The 23,040-nt window shown below is 42.5% G+C and overlaps 1 protein-coding gene across 1 annotated transcript in view; it reads left to right on the top strand.

The window, feature by feature from the left end:
- Nucleotides 1-23,040, top strand: part of CFAP46 (cilia and flagella associated protein 46) — a 418,285-nt gene that overhangs the window by 343,254 nt on the left and 51,991 nt on the right. The window contains exons 49-51 of the mRNA XM_030202994.1: nucleotides 1,756-1,880; nucleotides 17,672-17,730; nucleotides 22,313-22,480. Of these exons, the coding sequence (XP_030058854.1) occupies nucleotides 1,756-1,880; nucleotides 17,672-17,730; nucleotides 22,313-22,480 (352 nt within the window). The remainder of the gene's footprint in view (nucleotides 1-1,755; nucleotides 1,881-17,671; nucleotides 17,731-22,312; nucleotides 22,481-23,040) is intronic.

Here is a 23,040-nt window from a genome sequence, read left to right as displayed (position 1 = left end):
GTCTGCAAAGACTGGGGTTAATTTTAACCCAACAATTTCACATTGAAAATTTCCTAAGGAAAAGTACTTACACACTTCAGCACCTCCTTTTTGTGTGGGTATGTTCTCTGCGTAAATAGCGTGTGCTTGTATTTCCAAACCCTGCCCACAGGAACACCTCCCCTACTATGGCTAAAATTACACATGTGGAAGGTAATTTTGTAACAGGGCACCTGTTGCAAGTGTATTCTATAAAGAAAATTAGCACAATCAGTTGAAAACATACTTTTAAAGTGTGAGCACTGACACCAACCTTAGAGCTAGTATAAATGCCTATGCCTGGTTGGGAGTTGAAACATATATAAATTGTGGTATCCTATAATTTACACATGTTCTTGTGTGTTGTGCACACACTTCACCCACACTCCACCATTGCAGTGCTCACCAGCAAAGTATGTCATCAAATCTTGGCATGTATGTTTCTGTTAGTGTGTATTCTATAAGAGTCATTTATGTGCCAACTGGAAGGGAAACTTTTTTTTTTTTAAGCCTGCTGCCACATGAAGAGGCACCTCCAGAACCGCCAGCCTCTTCCCCCCCTAAAAAAAATCCCCCAATCCCTCAACCCAGAAAGTCCCGTCTATGCCACAATTCCCCACCCACCAGAGCTGACCCGTCCCCCACGCCCAACAGTATCCAAAAATTTCCTGGTGGTGTTGTGACACCCCCCCCCCCCCCCCCCCCACACACACACACACACACACACGTACCTTGTTCACTTGCTTCTGCCTCCATTCCGCTCTCTTCCACACACTCTTTGTGCAAGTAACATCCCTATCCTTGATCCATTATGCATCTACACACATACAGTGCCTCACACATCCCCACTGCACCACTGACCCAGACACCCCACCTACAACTGACACGCCTCACTTACATACATTCCTACACAATAAAACCCCCAGTGCTCGTCTGACGTACACAAGCCCTTACTCCCTCATCTCAGACATCTTATCCACAGCAGACATTTCCTCACATCCCTTTCTTAGATACCCTTCTATACACTCCATACTACCCTCCTGCCCAACACACAAGTACCCTGGCCCTGAACACAATCCTGCCCCCCAGTGGGCATTGTGGTTTTATAGGGGCCCATCTTAATTTTTCTGCCAGGGGCTCATTCAATCCTAGCTATGCACTGAGTTGTTCCATCACCTTAATTATTTTTGACACCCTTCTTTGCAGCATTTTAAGCATGCTATTTTTTTTCTGAGATGTATTGACCAGAACTGCACTCAAATTTCCAGGTGTAGTTGGTCCAGCAACTATTGATTGATCTGATCCAGTATAGCATATCTAATAATTTCTTTATGTCAGTTCCATCAAGCCCATTAACCAGTTCAGGTCACAGTAGCTAGCAGAATCATGAAGAATAGATTCATTCCTTGTTCACATTCAGAGATAAGTGGTAGTTTTCCTAAGACCAGATGACTAATAATGGTTTATGGACTTTTCCTCCAGGAACATTTTTTATACTTTTTTGATTGCATCTTCTGCAAACAAATTCCACTGCTTAATTGTGCTGAAAATCCAAATTATTTTAAACAGATCCATTTTAAGTGTTTGCTGTCCTAGTAAATACTGACCATTTAATTTCTTACACAATACTATTTCTGATTTTCTTTATTAAATTGTGTCCTAGAGTTGTCCTCATAGCACCTTTCAAACAGTGTATCAGCAAAATTACCAATAAAATAATTTTCTTTTGTAAAACAGAAGGCTGCAGAGAATATAAGTGATGAAAATGAGCAGGAACTTTCATCAGATTTCAGAAGCATTATTGAAGCCATGGAAGATTATCTGAAGCCCCTGCTGTTACAGCTAGACTTGTTTGATCCTAAGTAAGGTTTGTTGTACAAATTAACTTTTGCAAACTAAGAATTGTACAAGGTTTCACTATTTTCAATTAAATGTCTATCTTTGTGAAATAGTGTTTAATGTCATTGGAACCCTTTTACTAAAGAGTTGCCGTGCAGCAATCTGGAATTACTGCCAGCCCAACACGGGTGCCGGCAATAGTTCCATCCCCAGAGTGTGGCATTTCCAGCAGGGGGTTACCACCAGGCTAATGTGGGAGCCCTTACCGCCACCTCAGTTGGTGACGGTAAGTGCTCCCTCCAAAATGGTCACGTTGCAAGTGTGAACTTACCACATGGCTATTTCTTTTGGGGGGCTTTTTCCCCGCTGCAGTAAAAGGGGCTCTGACGCGTGACAGAAAAGGCTGCCACTGCTAGCGCATGGCCCCTTTTACCACAGCTTAGTAAAAGGGCCCCGTCGTGCAGTAGAAGACAACTTTAACAAGGATATTTTGAATCTTGCAAAGGGCATGCAATTCCTTACAAATTTCTGTTTGCAAGGCTGCAAGCTGAGCAGTTACAAATATGCAAGGTGATTTTAGAAGGGTTAAATGCCACTATAAGTGACATACACTTATAAATAGTAATGTTAGAAAAACAAAGAGGGGCGTTTTCGTTATGACGTCTAAATCTGAATTTAGACGTTTTGCAAAAAACATCCAAAATCTGAATAAGAAAAGTTCATTTTCCAAAAAGAAAAACATCTATATTTTGTTTTAGAAAATACTGTTTCTAACAAGGTTTTGTGCTTTGGACGTTTTGTTTTTTGGTTCATTTTCAAAACAAAAACGTCCAAGTGAAAAACGTAGAAAATCAAGCCATTGGGATGTAGGAGGGGGCAGCATTTTTAGTAGACTGGTCTACAAGAAGATAAATGGGGCACTGCAGTGGACTTCAAAAACATGCCCCCAGGTACACATCTCACCATTGCTCCCTTATCTTGTCTGCTGAGCCCCCCAAAACCCACTGCCCACAGCTGTACACAATAGCCCTTATGGGTGAAGGGATGAAGGGGGCACCTATATGTGAGTACAGTGGGTTTCTGGTGAGTTTTGGAGGGCTCACAGTTTCCACCACAAATGTGACAGGTAGAGGGGAGATAGGGACCAGAGTCCCCCACACCGTGGTACAATGCACTGCACTGACTATTACACTACTCCAGGGACCCTCATGCTGCTCTGATAGACCTGGCTCTAACATCTGAAGTTGTCATAGAGGTTACTATATCATATTTGTATAGGGTAGGTGGTCAGTGACCATTGGGGGGGGGGTCATTTAGGGCACCCTTTTGTGCCTTATTCGTTATAAAAACAGGTCTAGCTGAAAACATCTTAGTTTTAGTCCTGGACGTTTTTGTTTTGTTCCATTATGGCTGAAAAACGTCCAAGTGTTAGGAACCCCCCGATCCTGCCTTTAACACACCCCTGACATACCCCCGACAAACCCCCCTTGTGATTTGAATGCACTTCTGACGGACTTCATAGAAAAATGTCTACAAATTGGTTTTGAAAATACCAATTTGGACTTTTTTGTGAGAAAAACTTCCAAATGCAGATTTATGCCACTTTTTGGACATTTTTCTCTTTTGAAAATGAGCTCCAAAGTCACTTACCTGTAACATGTGTTCTTCAAGAACAATGGTACTTAAATCCTTATGCACTGTGAGATCACTGATGAAGCCCAGCGTGGGAAGCGGTACCCCAGCAACTTTTCCTAAAAGCCTTTGGGTTGGCTCATCATGCATGAGCATCTGTTCCTGCCTGCCACTTTCATGCAGGACCTCCTAAGTCTATTACTTTGCTAGAGGAATACAACTTATTGGAGAGGGGGAGGTTTGCAAGAATTTAAGTCCTGTTGTCCTCAGAGAACTCCGCTACAGGTAAGTTATTTTCCAAGGACAAGTAGAACTGTTAAATTCTCATGCATGGGACTCCCTAGTTACAGGCTGCCTTTAACAAACAAAAAAAAATAAATAAAAGGCAGGAGGACAAAACAAGCAGTGCCACACCAGGCAGACACTAATATTTTTGGTGACAACAGGCCATATTTGTTGTTTATTTTGTTGTAAGGCAGCCTGGAACTGAAAAAGAAGGGCCTGGGGGGAATGAAGATAGATTCTAAACCCTAAATAGTCTGCACGATGGTCCGGCCAAACCTACTGTCATGTTGGGTGTAAGCAGTAGTAGGATGTAAATGTATGGACAGAAGTCCATGTCGTAGTTCTACATCTCTCCTCTATGGGCTGCTGACACTGCCGTAGCTCTGACATTATGATTCATGATATGACCCACTAGAGTCAACCCAGCCTGGGTGTAAGTGAAGGAAATGCAGTTGGCTAGCTAATTGGAAAGTGGATGTATGCTGATGGAAGCCGCAATTCTGTTTGAGTCAAAAGAATTGAAAAGCTGGGTGAACTTTCAATGGGCATTAATCCTCTCCAAAGGCTCAAGGCTCTCTTGCAATCTAAGTGCAGTGCACTTTCACTTTTATGGGCATGAGGTTTAAGAAAGAAGTTGGAAGGACTGTTGACCGGTTGTGATGGAATACTGACACAGCTTTAGGAAGAAACTTCAGATGGGTGCATAGAGCCGCTCTTTTAGTTAAAAAATATTGTGTAAGATGGATCAGTTACTACGGCCTGGAGCTCACTAAACATGTGCGCTGAAGTAACCACTACCAAAAATAGCAGGTACCTAGTGGCTCAAAAGGAGTTTTAATCAGCTGAGTAAGAACAAAGTTGAAGTCTCATGATACTGCTGGAAGGTTGATGGTGGGTTTCAGAAGAAACCAGCCCTACTTACATATAGGGGGGATTCTATATATGGCACCGCATGTTAGGTGCAACTTCTGTGCCAAAGTTTCAGCACAAAAAAGCGTTGTAACGGGCACAAGGCACCAAAATGGGGCAAAAGTGTTAGATCCACGCAAAAACACACATGCCCATTTATAGAATAGCATGTAAGTGTTTCTGCGCGAATCTGCAAAGGAAGCGTGGCCATGGGAGGGGCATGGGCAGGCCAGGGCATTTCCTTAAACACAGGGCAACAGAATTCAGGAGATCCACCCCTAACTTGTTTGCCTGAATTTACACCTAGCTTCAGTTGGTGTAACTTCTTGTGCTATACACTATTCTATAAAGGGTCCCAATCCCAGAACGCCAGTTACAGAGTACCATTCAGTGCCGATTTTTTTGGCCACTGAATTTTGAGCACCATTTCCCCATAGCAAACAACTAAAGGCTGTACAGAAATAGGTTTATCTTCTACCCAGTGATGATAACCCCCAGTTGCACTAAGGTGAACCCTTACAGAGTTGGTCTTGAGACCTGCCTCTGATAAATGTAGAAAGTATTCAAGGTGTTTTTATGTGTGCAAGTAAAGAGATGTATGACCTCACCCTCACACCAGATGTCAAACCTCTTCCTGTTCATGTGCCCTCTTAGTGGAATACTTTCTGGCAGCTGGTAAGACCTGTGAAACATTGTCAGGCAAGTTCAGTAAAGACAATGTCAACATCTTAAGGTGTAAGGGCTAGGAACTCTATGATGGGATGCAACAGTGTGTCCTGTGCTTGCATGATCAGTGTTGGATAGTACTCCAGTGGAGGAGTAGCCCAGTGCTTAGAGCACTAGGCTGACAACCAAGGAAGCCAAGTTTAAATCCCACTGCTGCTCCTTCCAATCTTGAGCAATTAATTTAACCTTTCTTTGTAAGCCCTCTGGGAACAGGAAAATGCCTACTGTACCTGAATGTAACTCACCCTGAGCTACTGCTGAAAAAGGTATGAGCCTAATCCAACTAAATAAATAACTTATGATGGAAGGTCCAGCAGAAGCAGAAACCATACTTGCCTCGGCCACCAAGGAGCTATGAGAATCATGGCTCCCCAATCTTGCTTGAGCTTCAGAATGACATTCATTATGATGGATATCAAAGAATATGCAAACAGAAGATCCTCTCCAATGCAGAAGGAAAGTATTCAAAGAAGAGCGATTAAAATGATAAAGGGGATGGAACTCTCATATAAGGAAAAGCTAAAGAGGTTAGGGCTCTTCAGCTTGGAAAAGGCTGAGGGGAGATATGATTGAGGTTTACAAAATCCTGAGTGGTATAGAACAAGTAGAAGTGAATCCATTTTTTTTCTCTTTCAAAAAGTACAAAGACTAGAGGATTCTCAATGAAGTTACATGGAAATACTTTTAAAATAAATAGGAGGGAATATTTTTTCACTTAAGCTCTGGAACTCATTGCCAGAGGATATGGCAACAGTGGTTAGTATATCTGGGTTTAAAAAAGGTTTGGACAAGTTCCTGGAGGAAAAGTCCTTAGTCTGCTTGCCTTGGGATTGGTAGCATGGAATGTTGCTACTATTTGGGTTTGCCAAGTACTTGTGACCTGGATTGGCCACTGTTGGAAACAGGATACTGGGCTAGACCCAGTATGGCTATTCTTACGTTCTTATGACCCAATCCTGAAGCAGAACTGAGGTACTTTCTTGTTGAATGGCGTGGCAAAGAGATATATCAAGGGTGTGTCCCACTCTTGAAATGTCTTGCAGACAATTTTGTCATCCAGCATCCACTCATGGGGTTGCAGAACTCGATTCATGTATCCACCAGGACATTGTTTTGTTTGTTACATTTGTACCCCACGCTTTCCCACTCATGGCAGGCTCAATGCGGCTTACATGGGGCAATGGAGGGTTAAGTGACTTGCCCAGAGTCACAAGGAGCTGCCTGTGCCTGAAGTGGGACTCATTGTCCTTGCCTGTCAGTTATGTTGCCCTGAGACACGTTCTATGAGAAGTGGCCTGTTTTCACATTCTGACAATCTCCCTCCTTGATTGTTTATGTAATACACGGCCATCTGGTTGTCTGAACCAGGATGACCTTGTTAGACAGCCAAGCTCTGAAAACCTTTAGAGTATTCAATATTGCTCTTAGCTCTAGGAAACTTATCTGATGACATCGTTCCTCAGCAGACCACACATCCTTGGTGTGAATCCCATCCAGCTGAGATACCCAGCCCAACTTGGGCTGGGTATCTCAGAACTTGAAGAACTTTGGAATGTATCATCCACCAAGGCAGTGAGTCTTGCAGAGGACTGGTGACTAGTAACAGATAGAATGTCCTGAAGATTCCCTGTAGCCTGAGTCAACTGGGTATATAAGGTCCAATGCTCAGAAGTAAACTTGGGTGCTAGAGTCCATTAGCACCAGATTAGCACCCGTTTTTACCAGCGCAAAATGCTGAAACACCCCTACCATGGGAAACAATGAGCGCACCTACCATCAGCACAAGTAGCTTGCTAATGTAGTCAAAAGCATGCAAATAGGGGTCTTTTCCTATTTCCGCCAATGTTCGTAGAACAAAGCACTCCACAAGAGCGCCTGTACCACTTCAAACCCTATGCCAGCTCGGAGCTGGCATTAGAGTTTTGTGAAGCAGCCCCACATGTAAGCTGACTCCTCTCTAGGCTTTCTTGAATCCTAACTGGTTTTTCCCAACTCCTCATATGATGGCATCGGTGTTCTTTGCTGACAATTTTGCCAATTTTCTTTCAGCTATAAATATTATGTAGCTAGGTAATAACTGAAAACAGGAAGCAACTTTCTGGTACACTGCATGTTATGCAGTCAATTTAACAGTATATCATTGTACTGCTGCCTTTAAAGTCTGGAGAGCTTGGTCAGCATCTCTTCCTCCTCCTCCTTCCTTCCTTCCCTCTCTGACATTCTGGACATGTGCCAAGCACTATCCTCCCCCTTAACTTCCAAAAAACTAGTTAATGCTCAATGCTAACAGCACACCTATATTTGCATCTCTCATTAGCATTGAGCATCAGGGAGTTGTTCTGCCATGCTGTTCCAGCGCTATTTCTGTGGTACTTTTCAGTACAGTGTAGGAGTTTTGAGCATCGGGGCCTAACTGACCTAAAGGTTGCCATATTCCTACAAAAGAACTTCAGAGGTAAACTCCAGCATGAAACTGCTGAATTGGTTACAGATAAGCAAGATGCACAGGGTGGGGGGGGCGGGATGATGGAGATACAAAGATAAAAGTATTGGAAAATGCAGGGCAGGATTTAGTAAGAAAGTGATAAACAGCAGCATAATTCAGTTAACTGAAAACTGTGGTGGGTGAGAGAGAACAAAGACAGGATAGTCTTGGAGTAGTTAAGTCCATTCCTACCTGTAGTGAGCCATGAATTCACTGTCTTTGTTCAAGCTTAGGCTGATCCTGCTGATCTTTTTGATGAATTCCTATTCAGCAGTTTCATGCTGGAGTTTCCCTTTGAAGTTCCTTTTCTAGGAGTAAGGCAAACTTTAAGGACAGTTAGAGAGTGTAATGGAGGGTTGAAAAAGTGCTTGAACTAGAGAGCACTATTTTTGTAAGGCTTCCACCCCCTGAAGCAGTGGTTGTGGCACCACAAAATGGTGGCTAGCGTCACGGTGTATCAAGCAGAGTTAAAAGCTAACCCCCCTTTTTTTTTTTTTTACAAAGCCTCTCGGTCATAGGAGCCAACTTTTCATAATTATTGGGGGTGCTAAGCCCAATGGAAATAACCCCTCCCTGGACACATACAAGGAATTTTCTCAATATTGGGGGTGCTCAAGCACCCACAGCACCCACAGAGTCGGCTCCAATGCTCTCGGTAATGCTGACACAGCCCATTTGTGTCTGCATTACTGCACTGGCAGCCTCCAGTGTAGCATTGTAAAACGGGTGTGGGGGGAAGTAATTTCCTTTTTTTTTTTAAGAAAACAGTAAAAATTGTGGAGGTTTTTGAGCTGATGACTGAAGCAGACAGGTGAAAATTTTATTTATACCTTCATAATCTCTGAGGCTTTTTCCTCCTGTTTCAAATATTTATTTTAAAAAATTCATAAAAAAAAGTGTTAACTTTAAGTCATGGTGATTGCACTTCTGGTTTTAGATTTGTTAGGAACTGGGCAACATTCTGGGGAAGGGAGAGCCTATTCCAAAAGGATGGGCTCCACCTTAACCAGGGTGGGACCAGGCTGCTGGCATGGGCATTTAAAAAGGAGATAGAGCAGCTTTTAAACTAGAAACGGGGGGGGGGGGGGGGGGGGGGGGGGGGGGGGGGGGGGGGGGGGGGGGAGGGGGGGAAGGCCGACAGTTGTTCAAAAGCGCATGGTTCGGGATAAGGCATCTTTCAAAGATATCACCAAAACAGGGAAGATAGGGTATCCTGACAGTGAGGTTGCAAAAGAAACCGTAGTAGATCAGGTGTCCTTAAATAAAAATAAAAATCAGACAAAAGATTGCAAATTAATACTGTCAAGTACTAAGCATCATGTAAATAGATACAACAAACATACTTTGAAATGTCTATATACGAATGCCAGGAGCCTAACAAATAAGATTGGAGAGTTAGAATATATTGCACTAAATGAAAAATTAGATATAATAGGCATCTCTGAGACTTGGTGGAAGGAGGATAACCAGTGAGACACTGTCATACCGGGGTACAAATTATATCATAGTGATAGGGTGGATCGAATTGGTGGAGGGGTAGCATTGTATATTAACAAGAGCCTTGAATCAAACAGATTGAAAATTCTGCAGGAAACAAAACACTTCTTGGAATCACTGTGGATTGAAATTCCATGTGTAAAGGGGAAAAGGATGAATAGACGGATGCAGAAATGTTAAAGAAAATTAGGGACACAAACAAACTGGACAACACAATAATAATGGGTGATTTCAATTACTCCGATATTGACTGGGTAAATGTAACATCGAGGCACACTAGGGAGGTAAAATTCCTTGATGAAATCAAGGACAGCTTTATGGAGCAGCTTGTACAGGAGCCAATGAGAGAAGGAAAAATTCTAGACCTAGTCCTTAGTGGAGTGCATGATCTGGTGCGGGAGGTAATGGTGCTGAGGCTGCTTGATAACAGTGATCATAATATGATCGGATTTCATATTAGCTTTGAAGTAAGTATACATAGGAAATCAAATACGTTAGCATTTAACTTTCAAAAAGGACACTATGATAAAATGAGAAGAACGGTGAAAAAAATTTACATAAGGCGTGGATGCTGTTCAAAAACACCCTCTTGGAAGCCCAGGCCAAATATATTCCGCATAATAAAAAAGGAGGACGGAAGACTAAACGACAGCTGGCGTGGTTAAAAAGTGAGATGAAGGAAGCTATTAGAGCTAAAAGAAAATCCTTCAGAAAATGGAAGAAGGAACCGACTGAAAATAATAAACAGCATAAGGAATGTCAAGTCAAATACAAAGCGCTGATAAGGAAGGCTAAGAGGGACTTCAAAAAAAAGATTGCGTTGGAGGCAAAAACACATAGTAAAAATTTTTTTAGGTATATTAAAAGCAGGAAGCCGGCAAAAGAATCGGTTAGACCGCTAGATGACCAAGGAGTAAAAGGGGTGATCAGGGAAGACAAATCCGTAGCGGAGAGATTAAATGAATTCTTTGCATCGGTCTTCACTGAGGAAGATTTGGGTGGGATACCAGTGCCGGAAATGGTATTCAAAGCTGACGAGTTAGAGAAACTTAATGAATTCTCTGTAAACCTGGAGGATGTAATGGGGCAGTTCTACAAACTGAAGAGTAGCAAATCTCCTGGACCGGATGGTATTCATCCCAGAGTATTGATAGAACTGAAAAGTAAGCTTGCGGAGCTATTGTTAGTAATATGTAATTTATCCTTAAATGCGAGCGTGGTACCGAAAGATTGGAGGGTGGCCAAAGTAACGCCAATTTTTTAAACAGGTTCCAGAGGAGATCCGGGAAATTATAGACCAGTGAGTCTGACGTCGGTGCCGGGCAAAATGGCAGAGACTATTATTAAGAACAAAATTACAGATCATATTCAAAAGCATGGATTAATGAGACACAGTCAACATGGATTTAGTGAAGGGAAATCTTGCCTCACCAATCTACTACATTTCTTTGAAGGGGTGAACAAACATGTGGATAAAGGTGAGCCGGTTGATATTGTGTATCTGGATTTTCAGAAGGCGTTTGACAAAGTACCTCATGAAAGACTCCAGAGGAAATTGGAGAGTCGTGAGATAGGAGGTAGTGTTCTATTGTGGATTAAAAACTGGTTAAAGGATAGAAAACAGAGAGTAGGATTAAATGGTCAGTATTCTCAATGGAGAAGGGTAGATAGTGGGGTTCCTCAGAGGTCTGTGCTGGGACCTGCTGCTTTTTAACATATTTATAAATGACCTAGAGATGGGAGTAACTAGTGAGGTAATTAAATTTGCTGATGACACAAAGTTATTCAAAGTTGTTAAATCGCGGGAGGATTGTGAAAAATTACAAGAGGATCTTACGAGACTGGGAGACTGGGCGTCTAAATGGCAGCTGACGTTTAATGTGAGCAAGTGCAAAGTGATGCATGTGGGAAAGAGGACCCATATTATAACTATGTCATGCAAGGTTCCACGTTAGGAGTCACAAACCAAGAAAGGGATCTAGGTGTCGTCGTTGGTGATACTTTGAAACCTTCTGCTCAGTGTGCTGCTGCGGCTAAGAAAGCAAATAGAATGTTAGGTATTATTAGGAAAGGAATGGAAAACAAAAATGAGGATGTTATAATGCCTTTGTATCACTCCATGATGCGACCGTACCTTGAATATTGTGTTCAATTCTGGTCACTGCATCTCAAAAAAGATATAGTGGAATTAGAAAAGGTGCAGAGAAGGGCGACGAAAATGACAAAGGGGATGGGACGACTTCCCTATGGGGAAAGGCTAAAGTGGGTGGGGCTCTTCAGCTTGGAGAAAAGGCAGATGAGGGGAGATATGATAGAGGTCTATAAAATAATGAGTGGAGTTGAACTGGAGATGTGAAGCGTCTGTTTACGCTTTCCAAAAATACTAGGACTAGGGGGCATGCGATGAAGCTACAATGTAGTAAATTTAAAACGAATCGGAGAAAATGTTTTTTCACTCAACATGTAATTAAACTGTGGAATTCGTTGCTAGAGAATGTGGTAAAGGGTTTAGATTAGTGGAGTTTTAAAAAGGTTTGGACGGCATCCTAAAGGAAAAGTCCATAGACCGATATTAAATGGGGAAAATCCACTATTTCTGGGATAAGCAGTATAAAATGTTTGTACTTTTTTGGGATCTTGCCAGGTATTTGTGACCTGGATTGGCCACAGTTGGAAAAAGGATGCTGGGCTTGATGGACCTTTGGTCTTTCCCAGTATGGCAATACTTATGTACTTATGTAAGGAAGTGTCAGTTTTTAGACAGGCCAGTTTACTTGGCAAGTTGACTTTGGGAAATTGTCCCCCTTAGTAGTTTCTTTGAAGACTTCTATAGACCATTTCAAGAGATTGTGGGGAATGAAACATTTTCAACTACTGGTACAGAACTTAGATTGTGAGCCCACTAGGAACAGAGAAAGTACCTGCATTTAATATGTATAATACTTTGGTAGTAGCACAGAAAACGATACATCAAGAATCTTCTAATAAACAATAATATAGCTGTTGAAAATTTTTGCTGTTTGTGTAAGTTACTCTCTATTAAACTGTTCCTCTGCAGATGTCTGCTTTTCATACTTGTGTTAACAGCAGAAGTATACAAGTGGAACAGCAGAGGATGCTATAACATTGTGAATCTGCTTCTTTCCATCTGACTTCTCAAAGGCCAATAACATTACTTACAATACATTCCTGTTGCTCAAAGAAACATAGAATAATATTTGCATTCTCATACATAATGCTTTGCTGCTGTTGTGCCTTCAAGCAAACAAATTAAAAATATAGCATTCACTTATGTTTATCCCAACTTTAATATGAATTCAAGTGTAATGTGTATGATTTAAGAAAAGATATTTAAGATACTGAAAGGTAACATTAAAACAATGCAGGAACGTAACACTTTTGAAGTTAAAATGTTCAGCTATCTATGTGCTTTTATATGGTTCCTAAAACGATCCCAGAAGTGTACAAATTTACACCTGTTCCAAAGAATATGTGTATGTATTCAGTGCATGTATACTCAGATTTTATAAAATATGCTTGTACATCAAAACTCTTCTTCCCCCTGCTCCCCCCAGAGAAAATGCATTTGCGCAGTCCATGTAAAAGTAGTCATGTTCTTGTTGGCTATAAGAGCCATTCTGTATATATAAAATATGTTTTGCATGTGAAAAATGCTTTATAGAATTATTCCCATCAGAGATCATCTTATTAATGAAACTGATGAAATATAGGGAGTGATTTTATATGGAGCCATCTAGTTTTAGATGGTAAGAATGCACATAAATTTTAGTCATCTACTTGTGTAAGTGGCCACTTACAGTTGCAAATTTAAACAAGGTGCATGTGTTGCGTGCTTATCCCCTGTCAGACACCCCCCCCCCCCCCGCCCATATCTTAAAATAATCCCTGCTGTAGTCTTCAACCAGACAATGGTAGTGGCACACATAGACTGCCTGTGGCCTATATCAGGACTTCCTCAATGAACTGCCCCACCCCTTCTGATGCAACTTCTTTTGTGAAAGGTGGGATTGTTCAGAGAGGAAGTTCTGGTGCAGGCGACACAGGCAGCCTATGAGTACTGTTGCCACTGCCCAGGTGAAGACTGCAGCAGAGATGATTTTAAGGTCTGGGAGGTGGGCGGGAAAAGGGAGGCGCATGGGAGACGCACCCCCTATAAAAAAAATTCCAGGCAACACCACTGACCACTTATGCACATAAATGAATTCTTATAAAATACTGTCTAGCATAAAAGAGCACATATATGTACTTTAACTATGAATGTGCTCAAGGGTGGGGTTTTGGCAGGTCATGGGCAAAGTCCTCACATACGTATGTAGATTATAAAATTCCTTAATTTACGCATCGTACATGTGTAAAGTATGCACTAACATTTATATTAGCCGTCAAGCTGGTGTAAATTTAGCACCCAACCAAAAACAGTGAACAATATAAGATACTAAGGGCCCATAGGAATATAATGGGCATCTACATGGTTAGCACGCACTAATATGCAAACGAACCTTTGTAAAAGACCCCCTAAGTGAAACACGTGGAGGGGCATAATTGAACGGGGTGCCCAAGTTTTCATGAGGGATGCCCTTCTTTTTTCCTTTATCGCCTCAGTCCCGCTTTCGCTTCGCTGCCGACACGCCCCCATGAACTTTGGTCGTCCCCACGACTGAAAGCAGTTGAGGGCGCCCAAAAACGGCTTTCGATTATGCCGATTTGGGCGACCTTGCGAGAAGGAGGCCCATCTCCCGATTTGTGTCGGAAAATGGGCGCCCTTCTCTATCGAAAATTCACCTGTTGATAGACTAAAAAAGAGAGGAAAAGGCCTCAGAAGTCTGTGGTACACAATACTTCATACAGCACAATACAGGCAATGTTTCTATCATCGGCCAAAAATCCTCTCCTCCATCCTTTAAATTTTCAAATTATATTTTATATCATTTTTTAAAATATTTTCATCTATCAAAATCACTCTATGATAAAACCAGCACACTTATCTTCTAATCAAAATTTTTTTGATAATGCTAGTAAAAGTGAAAGTATGTTGGGGTAAATATGTGAGCACGTCTTGCCCCTGATGAAGCTTACCGGAAGTGCAAAGAAAATTTTGATAAGAAGATAATTGTGCTAGTTATAGTAGAGTAGTTTTGATAGGAGAAAATACCAAAAAAAATGATATAAAATATGTTTTGAAAACTTTAAGGATGGAGGAAAGGTTTTTTGGCTGATGACAGAGAAACATTGGGGGTCTTTTGCTAAAGCTTAACTTGACTTATCTGCAGCAGGGCCCGTAGGAATAAAATGGGCCCTTCTGCAGATAACTCAAGCTAAGCTTTAGTAAAAGACCCCGGTTATCTGTAGAGTGGTGGTCGGTGCAGTGCACTGTAGAGAAAAGGGACCCAGGCCCATAACCCACTCTAACTTTTACACTTGTGGTGGAAAGTGTGAGCCCTCCAAAACCCACCAAAAGCCTGCTGTACTCACATTTAGGTGATATCTTCAGCCATAAGGGCTACTGTAGTTGTGTACAGTTGGGTACAGTAGATTTTTTGTGGGGTTTGGAGGTCTTGCTATAGAATATAAGGTGAAAACAGTGAGATGTGTACCTGGGAACTTTTATATGAAGTCCACTGCAGTGACCCTCCCCCAGGGTGCCCTACTGCTCTGTTGGGATGTCTGTGTGGCCAGTCTATTAAGAATGCTGTCTCCTCCTACATCTCGTTGGCTTGATATGGTGTGTTTTTCACCTGTATGGGGTTTTTTTCGAAAACAGACCAAAAACATGGACGTACAGAGCACAAATGGCCATTTAAAAAAAAACGGAGAATTTTTTTCAGGTTCAAAAATGTTTACGTTCGCTATTGGATTTTAAGACGTTTTCTGCAAAACGTCCAAAGTCAGATTTGGATGTCGTATCAAAAATCCCCCTCTATGTGCCTTCATAAAATAGCCCTAAATAGGCACCTATATGCAGTTGCAGTTGAAGGGGTTCTTTTACTAAATGATGTTAAGCCCTTAACCTGCTGTTAGTGTTCACAAACAGGTTACCGCAGAAACGCGTTAAACCTTTTTGTGGTATTATGCTTCTTTGCAAACGCTCACCCTCACATTATGGATATTTCAAAAATATTTTCCGTAGGGGGTGTGTCATGAGCAAAGGGTGAGCATTCCTGTGTTATCCAGCCAGCACATCGTGATTAGTGTGCGCTAACCCGATAATACAGAGTTAATGTGGGTGCACTTATCACTTCCTAAGTAGGAGGCAGTACTTGCTACCGCATTAATGTTTTGCACATACTGTGTGCTAATGGGAACATTAGCGCATGACCTACAAATAAAAAGCCCTTTAAAAAAGTGCCATGTTAGATCTGGGCTTAGTGCACGAGAAAGCCCTGCATTAAAATGCATTAAGCCCAGATTGTACCTCACTTTAATAAAAGGGCCCCTAAGAGACCTTTACAAAATTACCCTCCATGTGGATGCTTGGACATTTTATAAAATGTGCACATACATTGCAACTTCTCCCAAAAAATGACTGCACATGTGCCCATATACTTAAATGCCATCCTGTCACCTTACCCTGCACAATTTTATTAAAGGCCTTTTCTGTGTAAGAAACAGGCTTTACACATGGGAAAAAACCTTAATAAAATTACCTCCCAGAATGCCAAGAGTACCACATACTCACTTTAAAATGAATTAGATAAGATATGGGACCTGATTTATTAAGAATCTTTTTCTCTTTCTGTTTCTATAGAAAAAAAACTCCCCCCGCCCCGATTACTAAGCTGCACTAGTGACTGCCATGCAGTAATGCCGACACAGCCTGTTCACTTTGAATGGGCTGTGTCAGCATTGCCGCGCAGCAGCCACTAGCATGGCTTAATAAATAGGAGAGTTATTAAGTCATGACCATTGGGGATAATTTTATAACAAGGGGCCTAGGTTAATAAGAACATAAGTGTTGCCGTACTGGGACAGATCGAAGGTCCATCAAGCTCAGTGTCCTGTTTCCAACAGTGACCAATCCAGGTCACAAGTACCTGGCATGATCCCAAAATAATAAAACAGATTTTATGCTCCTTATCCTATAAATAAACAGTGCATTTTCCCAAGTCCACCTTAATAATAGCTTATGGACTTTTCTTTTAGGAAACTATCCAAATATTTTTAAACCCTGTTATGCTAACTTCTTTTACCACATTCTCTGGCAACGAATTCCAGCACCTAGTTGTTTTATAAAGACAACTAGGTGCCTACTGGTCTTTATAAAATAGCAGCACAAACCCCTGTACAAATCATGCCTGGAACGCAGGAAGGAACATTACACTTGCTCAAGTGTAAGTGTCAGCATGTACTATGTGCACATATATGCATATTTTATAAAATACTTGTTACGCTACCCAATCTCTGCACCTGTGCACGCCTACTGTAAAAGTGTGCACCTTACTCACACTCCGCCCAGACTCTGCCCTTGTGTAATTCCACCTTCGCATTTAGGTGCTATTTCAAAGTTCACCATGTAGCCAAAATATTTTACATGTGCACACATATGCACGAGTATGTCGCTATTCTGGTTATTTATGTTCATTCTTGACACCCGAATTAGCTCCCAGTGGCAAGCACTCTCTGCATGTATTCAGTGCTGCCAACTAACTGGATAGGGTAAGCATTATTTTTATTTTAAACACCACAGCCAGTATTTGAAAAAAAATGCTTGCCCCCTATGAAGAGGACACAAGTGGCAGTGACGGTTGCAGCATATGTGTTTTGGCATCTGCCAGATGTGAAGTTGGTGCTATATGGAAATAAGACCAGGGATCTACAATGCAGTACTAGATATTGCGGTTGACACTTGTGGCAGACTGATGCGCATAAAAGTCGTTATGAAAAATGGACTCACGTGCAGAGCATTTGGGGGGCAGGGGGAGGGTGGGGAGATGAGTTACTTAGGTTAGGGCGCATGCTGAAGGACCAACTGGATGCGCCCCTTGGTTGAATTTGTTCTACATGGTTAGTAGGGGAAGGAGGTATTGAATGTGGGATGTTTGGGGGGAATTAGTTTTTCTATCATATTTTCTGAAAGTTGCATAAGATCACATAAATTTTGGTGATACAACTGGACACTTTGAGATGTGGTTGTATAAGCTTTACTTCTTGTATTGTTTATTTTGATTACAAAACTTCAATAAACATTTATTGATCAAATAAAAATGAAATAAATGCTTGCCACTAGGTCTGAATATTGACTTCTCTGTTACTATTTTACAGAATTGAGTCAGGAAAGATAAAAGGGAGAGACAAGGATGAAAAAATACCTGCAGCATCAAGTAAGCCGTTTTATTGTTCAACAGAGAGTAGGGGAAGACCAATCAAATTCCAATGCAAGGGTGAAGAAATGTTGTGTTGGGATTTGATTGGTCTTCCCTTACTCTTTGTTTTTATTTTGAGTCATTTCGTAAGGGAACTCTCTTCTCTTCTTTTTTAATATGTATAAAAACATATATAATGTTATCTCTAATTTTAAAAAAAATGACTTTACATTCTGCACTTATAGGTTTAGGGGATTATTCCATAAACAGGATGTCAACCTTTAGGGCCCCTTTTACAAAGTGGCAGTAAACCCAATGCAGACTTTCTCAGGTCAGTCAAGGAGCTAATACAATAGCACATCCAAAAAAGTTGAAGAGCTGTGCAGTTTATGGGTGATGCTGGCAAGCGGACATCTTTGTCTTGCTGTTAGGGGTGTGAGGAAAGAGTGGAGACAATGACCAGGGGGAAAGCTCAGTGCTATGTTCCCACTAATGGCTCTGCATCTTCTCTTTGAGAAGGTGGAGGTTACTTCTGGGCAGGATCCCTCCATAGTGCAAATTTTTTACAGAGATGAATTGACCTCCTAAATTTCTCGGATGTTAACAGTGCTTAAACTTTCAGTGGACCATGCAGACAAGAGCATGGCTTCAGATGATCCTCTTTTGATTAATATTAGGAAATCCAGGAGGGGCATAATCGAAAGGGGCACCCAAGTTTTCCTGAGGACGTCCTCGCAAAACGTCCTGGCGAAGGGGCGGGGAAACCCGTATTCTCGAAACAAGATGGGCGTCCATCTTTCGTTTCAATAATATGGTCAGGGACGCCCAAATCTTGACATTTAGGTCGTCCCTAGATGTGGTCGTCCTTAGACTTGGTCATTTCTGATTTTCGACAATAATGGAAACTAAGGACGCCCATCTCAGACACGACCAAATGCAAGCCCTTTAGTCATGGGAGGAGCCAGCATTTGTAGTGCACTGGTCCCCCTGATATGCCAGGACACCAACTGGGCACCCTAGGGGGCACTGCAGTGGACTTCATAAATTGCTCACAGGTACACAGCTCCCTTACCATGTGTGCTGAGCCCCCCAAAACCCACTACCCACAACTGTACACCACTACCATAGCCCTTACAGGTGAAGGGGGGCACCTACATGTGGGTACAGTGGGTTTGTGGTGGGTTTTGGAGGGCTCACCTTTACCACCACAAGTGTAACAGGTGGGGGAGAGATGGGCCTGGGTCTGCCTGCCTGAAGTGCAGTGCACCCACTAAAACTGCTCCAGGGACCTGCATACTGCTGCGATGGACCTGAATATGGCATTTGAAGCTGGCATAGAGGCTGGCACAAAATATTTTTAAACTATTTTTTTGAGGGTGGGAGGGGGTTAGTGACCACTGGGGGAGTAAGGGGAGGTCATCCCTGATTCCCTCCAGTGGTCATCTGGTCAGTTCGGGCACCTTTTCATGGCTTGGTCGTAACAAAAAAAGGGTCAAGTAAAGTCATCCAAGTGCTCGTCAGAGAGGCCCTTTTTTTCCCATTATGGGTCGAGGAAGCCCATGTGTTAGGCACGCCCAAGTCCCGCCTTCGCTATGCCACCGACACGCCCCCGGGAACTTTGGTTGTCCCCGCGACAGAAAACAGTTGGGTTAGCCCAAAATTGACTTTCGATTATGCCGATTTGGGCGACCCTGGAAGAAGGACGCCCATCTTCCGATTTGTGTCGAAAGATGGGCGTCTGTCTCTTTCGAAAATAAGCCTGCAAGTATTTTCTTAGGCACAGAGCTGTTAATAACATAATATCTGCGGAATGGGAATTTCCAGATGCAGTGTTTCATGCCAAGAAGTCCATATCTAGGTTGTAATATCTCCAGATAAGGACAGGTTTAAGTTACTTAAGATAGGTGCCATGGTTTAGGCAGGGATTAAAAGATTAAAAAGACTTGTAGAAAGGGATGCAGTGTTTAAGAACCCCAGGAATTTAGGCTGGAGTCTTTGTTGAAGCAAGCCTATGAGATTTTGGCCTTGGTGTTACAGGTGGCAGTTTGTGGAAATTATGTTGGATTGGATTTATTGACTTTAAATACCGCTATATACCATTGTTTCAAAGTGGTTTCCAATTTACAATTCCCATATAATTTACAATTATAGTACAAATATCACAGTAAACAATAAAATAAAGTACAGCCACAAAATCATGCATGTGTTAAATGGTCAGGGCAACTAATAGAGGTATGTATACAGTCTTTGTTGTCGGCAGTTACTATTTCTGGGCATTTGGATATGGAAACAGCTTACCTGGCAGATGCTTTATATGAATTAGTTAGAGCTTCAGCTAAGAATATGGCACTTTGTTGTTGGCTCGTTGTGGGTTGTGGCTTAGAAATTGGTCTGCTGATGTTGCTTCTAAAACACATCTCAACAAGTTACCCTTCAAGGAGGGTCTCTTGTTTAGAGATGAGTTGGAGAAGTTTGTCAAGAGTCTCTTGGACTCTAAAGTGCCTAGATTACCAAAAGATTGTTCCAGGTTCACAGCTAGGGGGTAATCTAACAGAGGTCACTTCAGAGATCCTAGGAGATTTAGATCTGATAAAGTGAGTGATAGTCAACAATCCAGGTTCTGTTCTAGAGGTCAGACCTTTCAAGGCAGTCATAGTGGTGGACAAAACTTCACTGGAACCTCCACAGGTGCCTCCAAAAGTTCCCAATAAAGGTTTGTGGGCCTGTCCTCCGGTGTTGTCAGTAGGGAGAGGCACATCTCAAACTGTTGTACTGGTGGTTGGCCCAGATCATATTGGATGTTTGGGTGCTAGAAGTTAATTGCAACGGTTATGCCTTAGAGTTTGCTGTCCCTGTTCCCGAAGCCTTCCTATGGTGCTGGCATCTTCCTTCTCTACTTAATTCACTGCTTTGGTACATCCCAAGCATCTGGACTGGTCTAGGGAGACAATATGGAAGGATAAATTAGATCTTATCTGCTGGAACCCACCACTCCTTGTTCAACTACAGGTATTTTGTGGGGGGTTTTGGCAGGTGGTTGGATATTTTTGAGATAGGATATGTCTTCTGTTTTAACTGTACATAGAGACAGAGCCATAGCGAGGGGAGCTGACACCCGGGGCGGGTCGCCGCTGCGCACCCCCCCCCCCCCCGGGTGCAGCACGGCGCACCCTCCTCCCGCTGGAGCGCACCCTCCTCCCACTGGAGCGCACCCCTCCCCCCGGAGCGCATACCTCCCCCCCCCCCCGGAGCGCATACCTGCGGCGAGGGACGGGCGGGAGGGCCGATCCGCCCCGACTGCACGTTGCTGGGGTGTGTCGGTTCCGCGCTGGTTCACTGCTCTCTCTGTCCCGGAACAGGAAGTAACCTGTTCCGGGGCAGAGAGGGCAGTGCACCAGCGCGGAGCCGACACCCCCCAGCTGACACCCGGAGTGGCCCACCCCTCCCCCCTTCCTACGCCACTGCATAGAGAGCAAATTCTTTTGTTGTCTGTTGCTTAGTTTTCTTAGTTCTGATGGGAGTTTCTACTTTTCAGTTCAACCTCATATTTTGTTGTGATAAATACCCTGTTTCCCTGAAAATAAGACCTAGTAGAGGTTTTGCTGAATTGCTAAATATAAGGCCTCCCCCGAAAGTAAGACCTAGCAAAGTTTTTGTTTGGCCCCGATGGGACATGGACACAGAAACCTTAATTTTTTTTCACTGCAACCCAAAGATGAAATAACATAAAAGAAATGCAAGAAACAAGACTGAGGTGGAAAATCATCCTGCATCACGCTTTTGAGAAGATCAACTACCGGTAAGTGAGCCCGGAAAGAAAAGAAACATCCCCCTTGCAGAAATAATAAAAGAAAATGAGTAACCGAGCCCTATCGGTGCTGCTCCATCGCCCAAGGGCTAAGTCAGACTAGAAGGATGGAAAGTGTTGTTAATGTACAGGAGGAGCGCATAAAGCGCCACCAACGGGGAATGGAGCTACCGTAGAATTTTTTTTTAACGTTTGTAATACGGTAGAGATGATCCTGCGCCCTAAGCCCTCTCACAACCTCCCGAGACCCCCAGTCAGAGCAGCCCGGCCCCATATTCCATTACCTTCCCTAGGTCATACCCCTCCTCATTCCCAGCCCAGCCAGGGCGGCTCTGCTCCGCTCGAGTCCTGTGGTCACTGTGGGCAGATAGGCAAGCCACGGCCTACTCCTGCAGGATACCGCCCCCCACTTCAATACTGTTCCCGACCGCCACAGTCCCCCTACTACTCCTGAATAAGACATCCCCTGAAAATAAGACCTAGCACATCTTTGGGAGCAAAATTTAATATAAGACACTGTCTTATTTTCGGGGAAACACGGTACTAACTGCTCACAGTTCTTAACTGATGACGTAATAGTATCCACCTGCAGGTAGGAGAACATAACCCATGCATCTGGACTGGTCTGGTGGGACTCAAGGGAAGAAAATGAGCAAGTGAAATCTAATGTAACCTGTTACTCACCTTTTCTGAATCCAAGCTCAAGCCAAGTTACATACTCGGGTACATTAATTATTTATTTAATGATTTCTATACATACATTTTTTTTCAAGTTTGATATATTTTCTACAGATCTTCAAGCTACAGACACAGGAGAATTTGTTATAATATTGGCAGACAAATCACTTATGGACTTGCCTTTAGAAGCTTTGAACATCTTACAAGATGAGGGAATAAGTTCTGTGTCTAGAGACTTTTCTCTCCAGCTTTTATGCAGTCGTATACGTAAACAAGAAGCAGGTAAGAGTTGTTGACCCGCATTTTAAAAATGAGCTAAATGCAAATCTGTATCTATGTGCATGTGGATGTAGCAAATGACTGTACTACAGGGGTGCATGATGATAACAAGAATAAACAAAAATTGTAAAGTGCATGCAAAAAAGCAGTATCCATAGGTACGTTTCCTCTTTTTTCCCTGCATTGGGGTTGGGAAATTTTGAAAGGGGTTTTCTATGGATAAATGCTCGTTTATTCAAAACAAATCCATTTCAAAATTGCCCTCAAAGTGAGGGATTTGCAGTCCACCTGGCTCTGAGTATTATCAGCCTTATATACTCCTTTGGCTTACATCATTCGCTATAGAAACTAACAGATTCAGCGCTGCGTGAGTCTGGTAGCGCTATACAAATGCTAATAATAATAATAAGATTCTAAAGAGCTCAGTTCTTTGTCTCTCCATAGCTTCCAATCAATCTCCCCTACATGCATGTCTTCCCCACATATCACTCCCACTAATTATCTCTCAGTCATTTTAAGTACAAAAATTACATCCTTGCCTTTTTAATAGCCTGCATCCTGGA

Source organism: Microcaecilia unicolor, chromosome 5 (assembly GCF_901765095.1).
Source record: "Microcaecilia unicolor chromosome 5, aMicUni1.1, whole genome shotgun sequence".
Taxonomy (NCBI): domain Eukaryota; kingdom Metazoa; phylum Chordata; class Amphibia; order Gymnophiona; family Siphonopidae; genus Microcaecilia; species Microcaecilia unicolor.
This window is presented reverse-complemented; position numbering and strand designations above follow the sequence as displayed.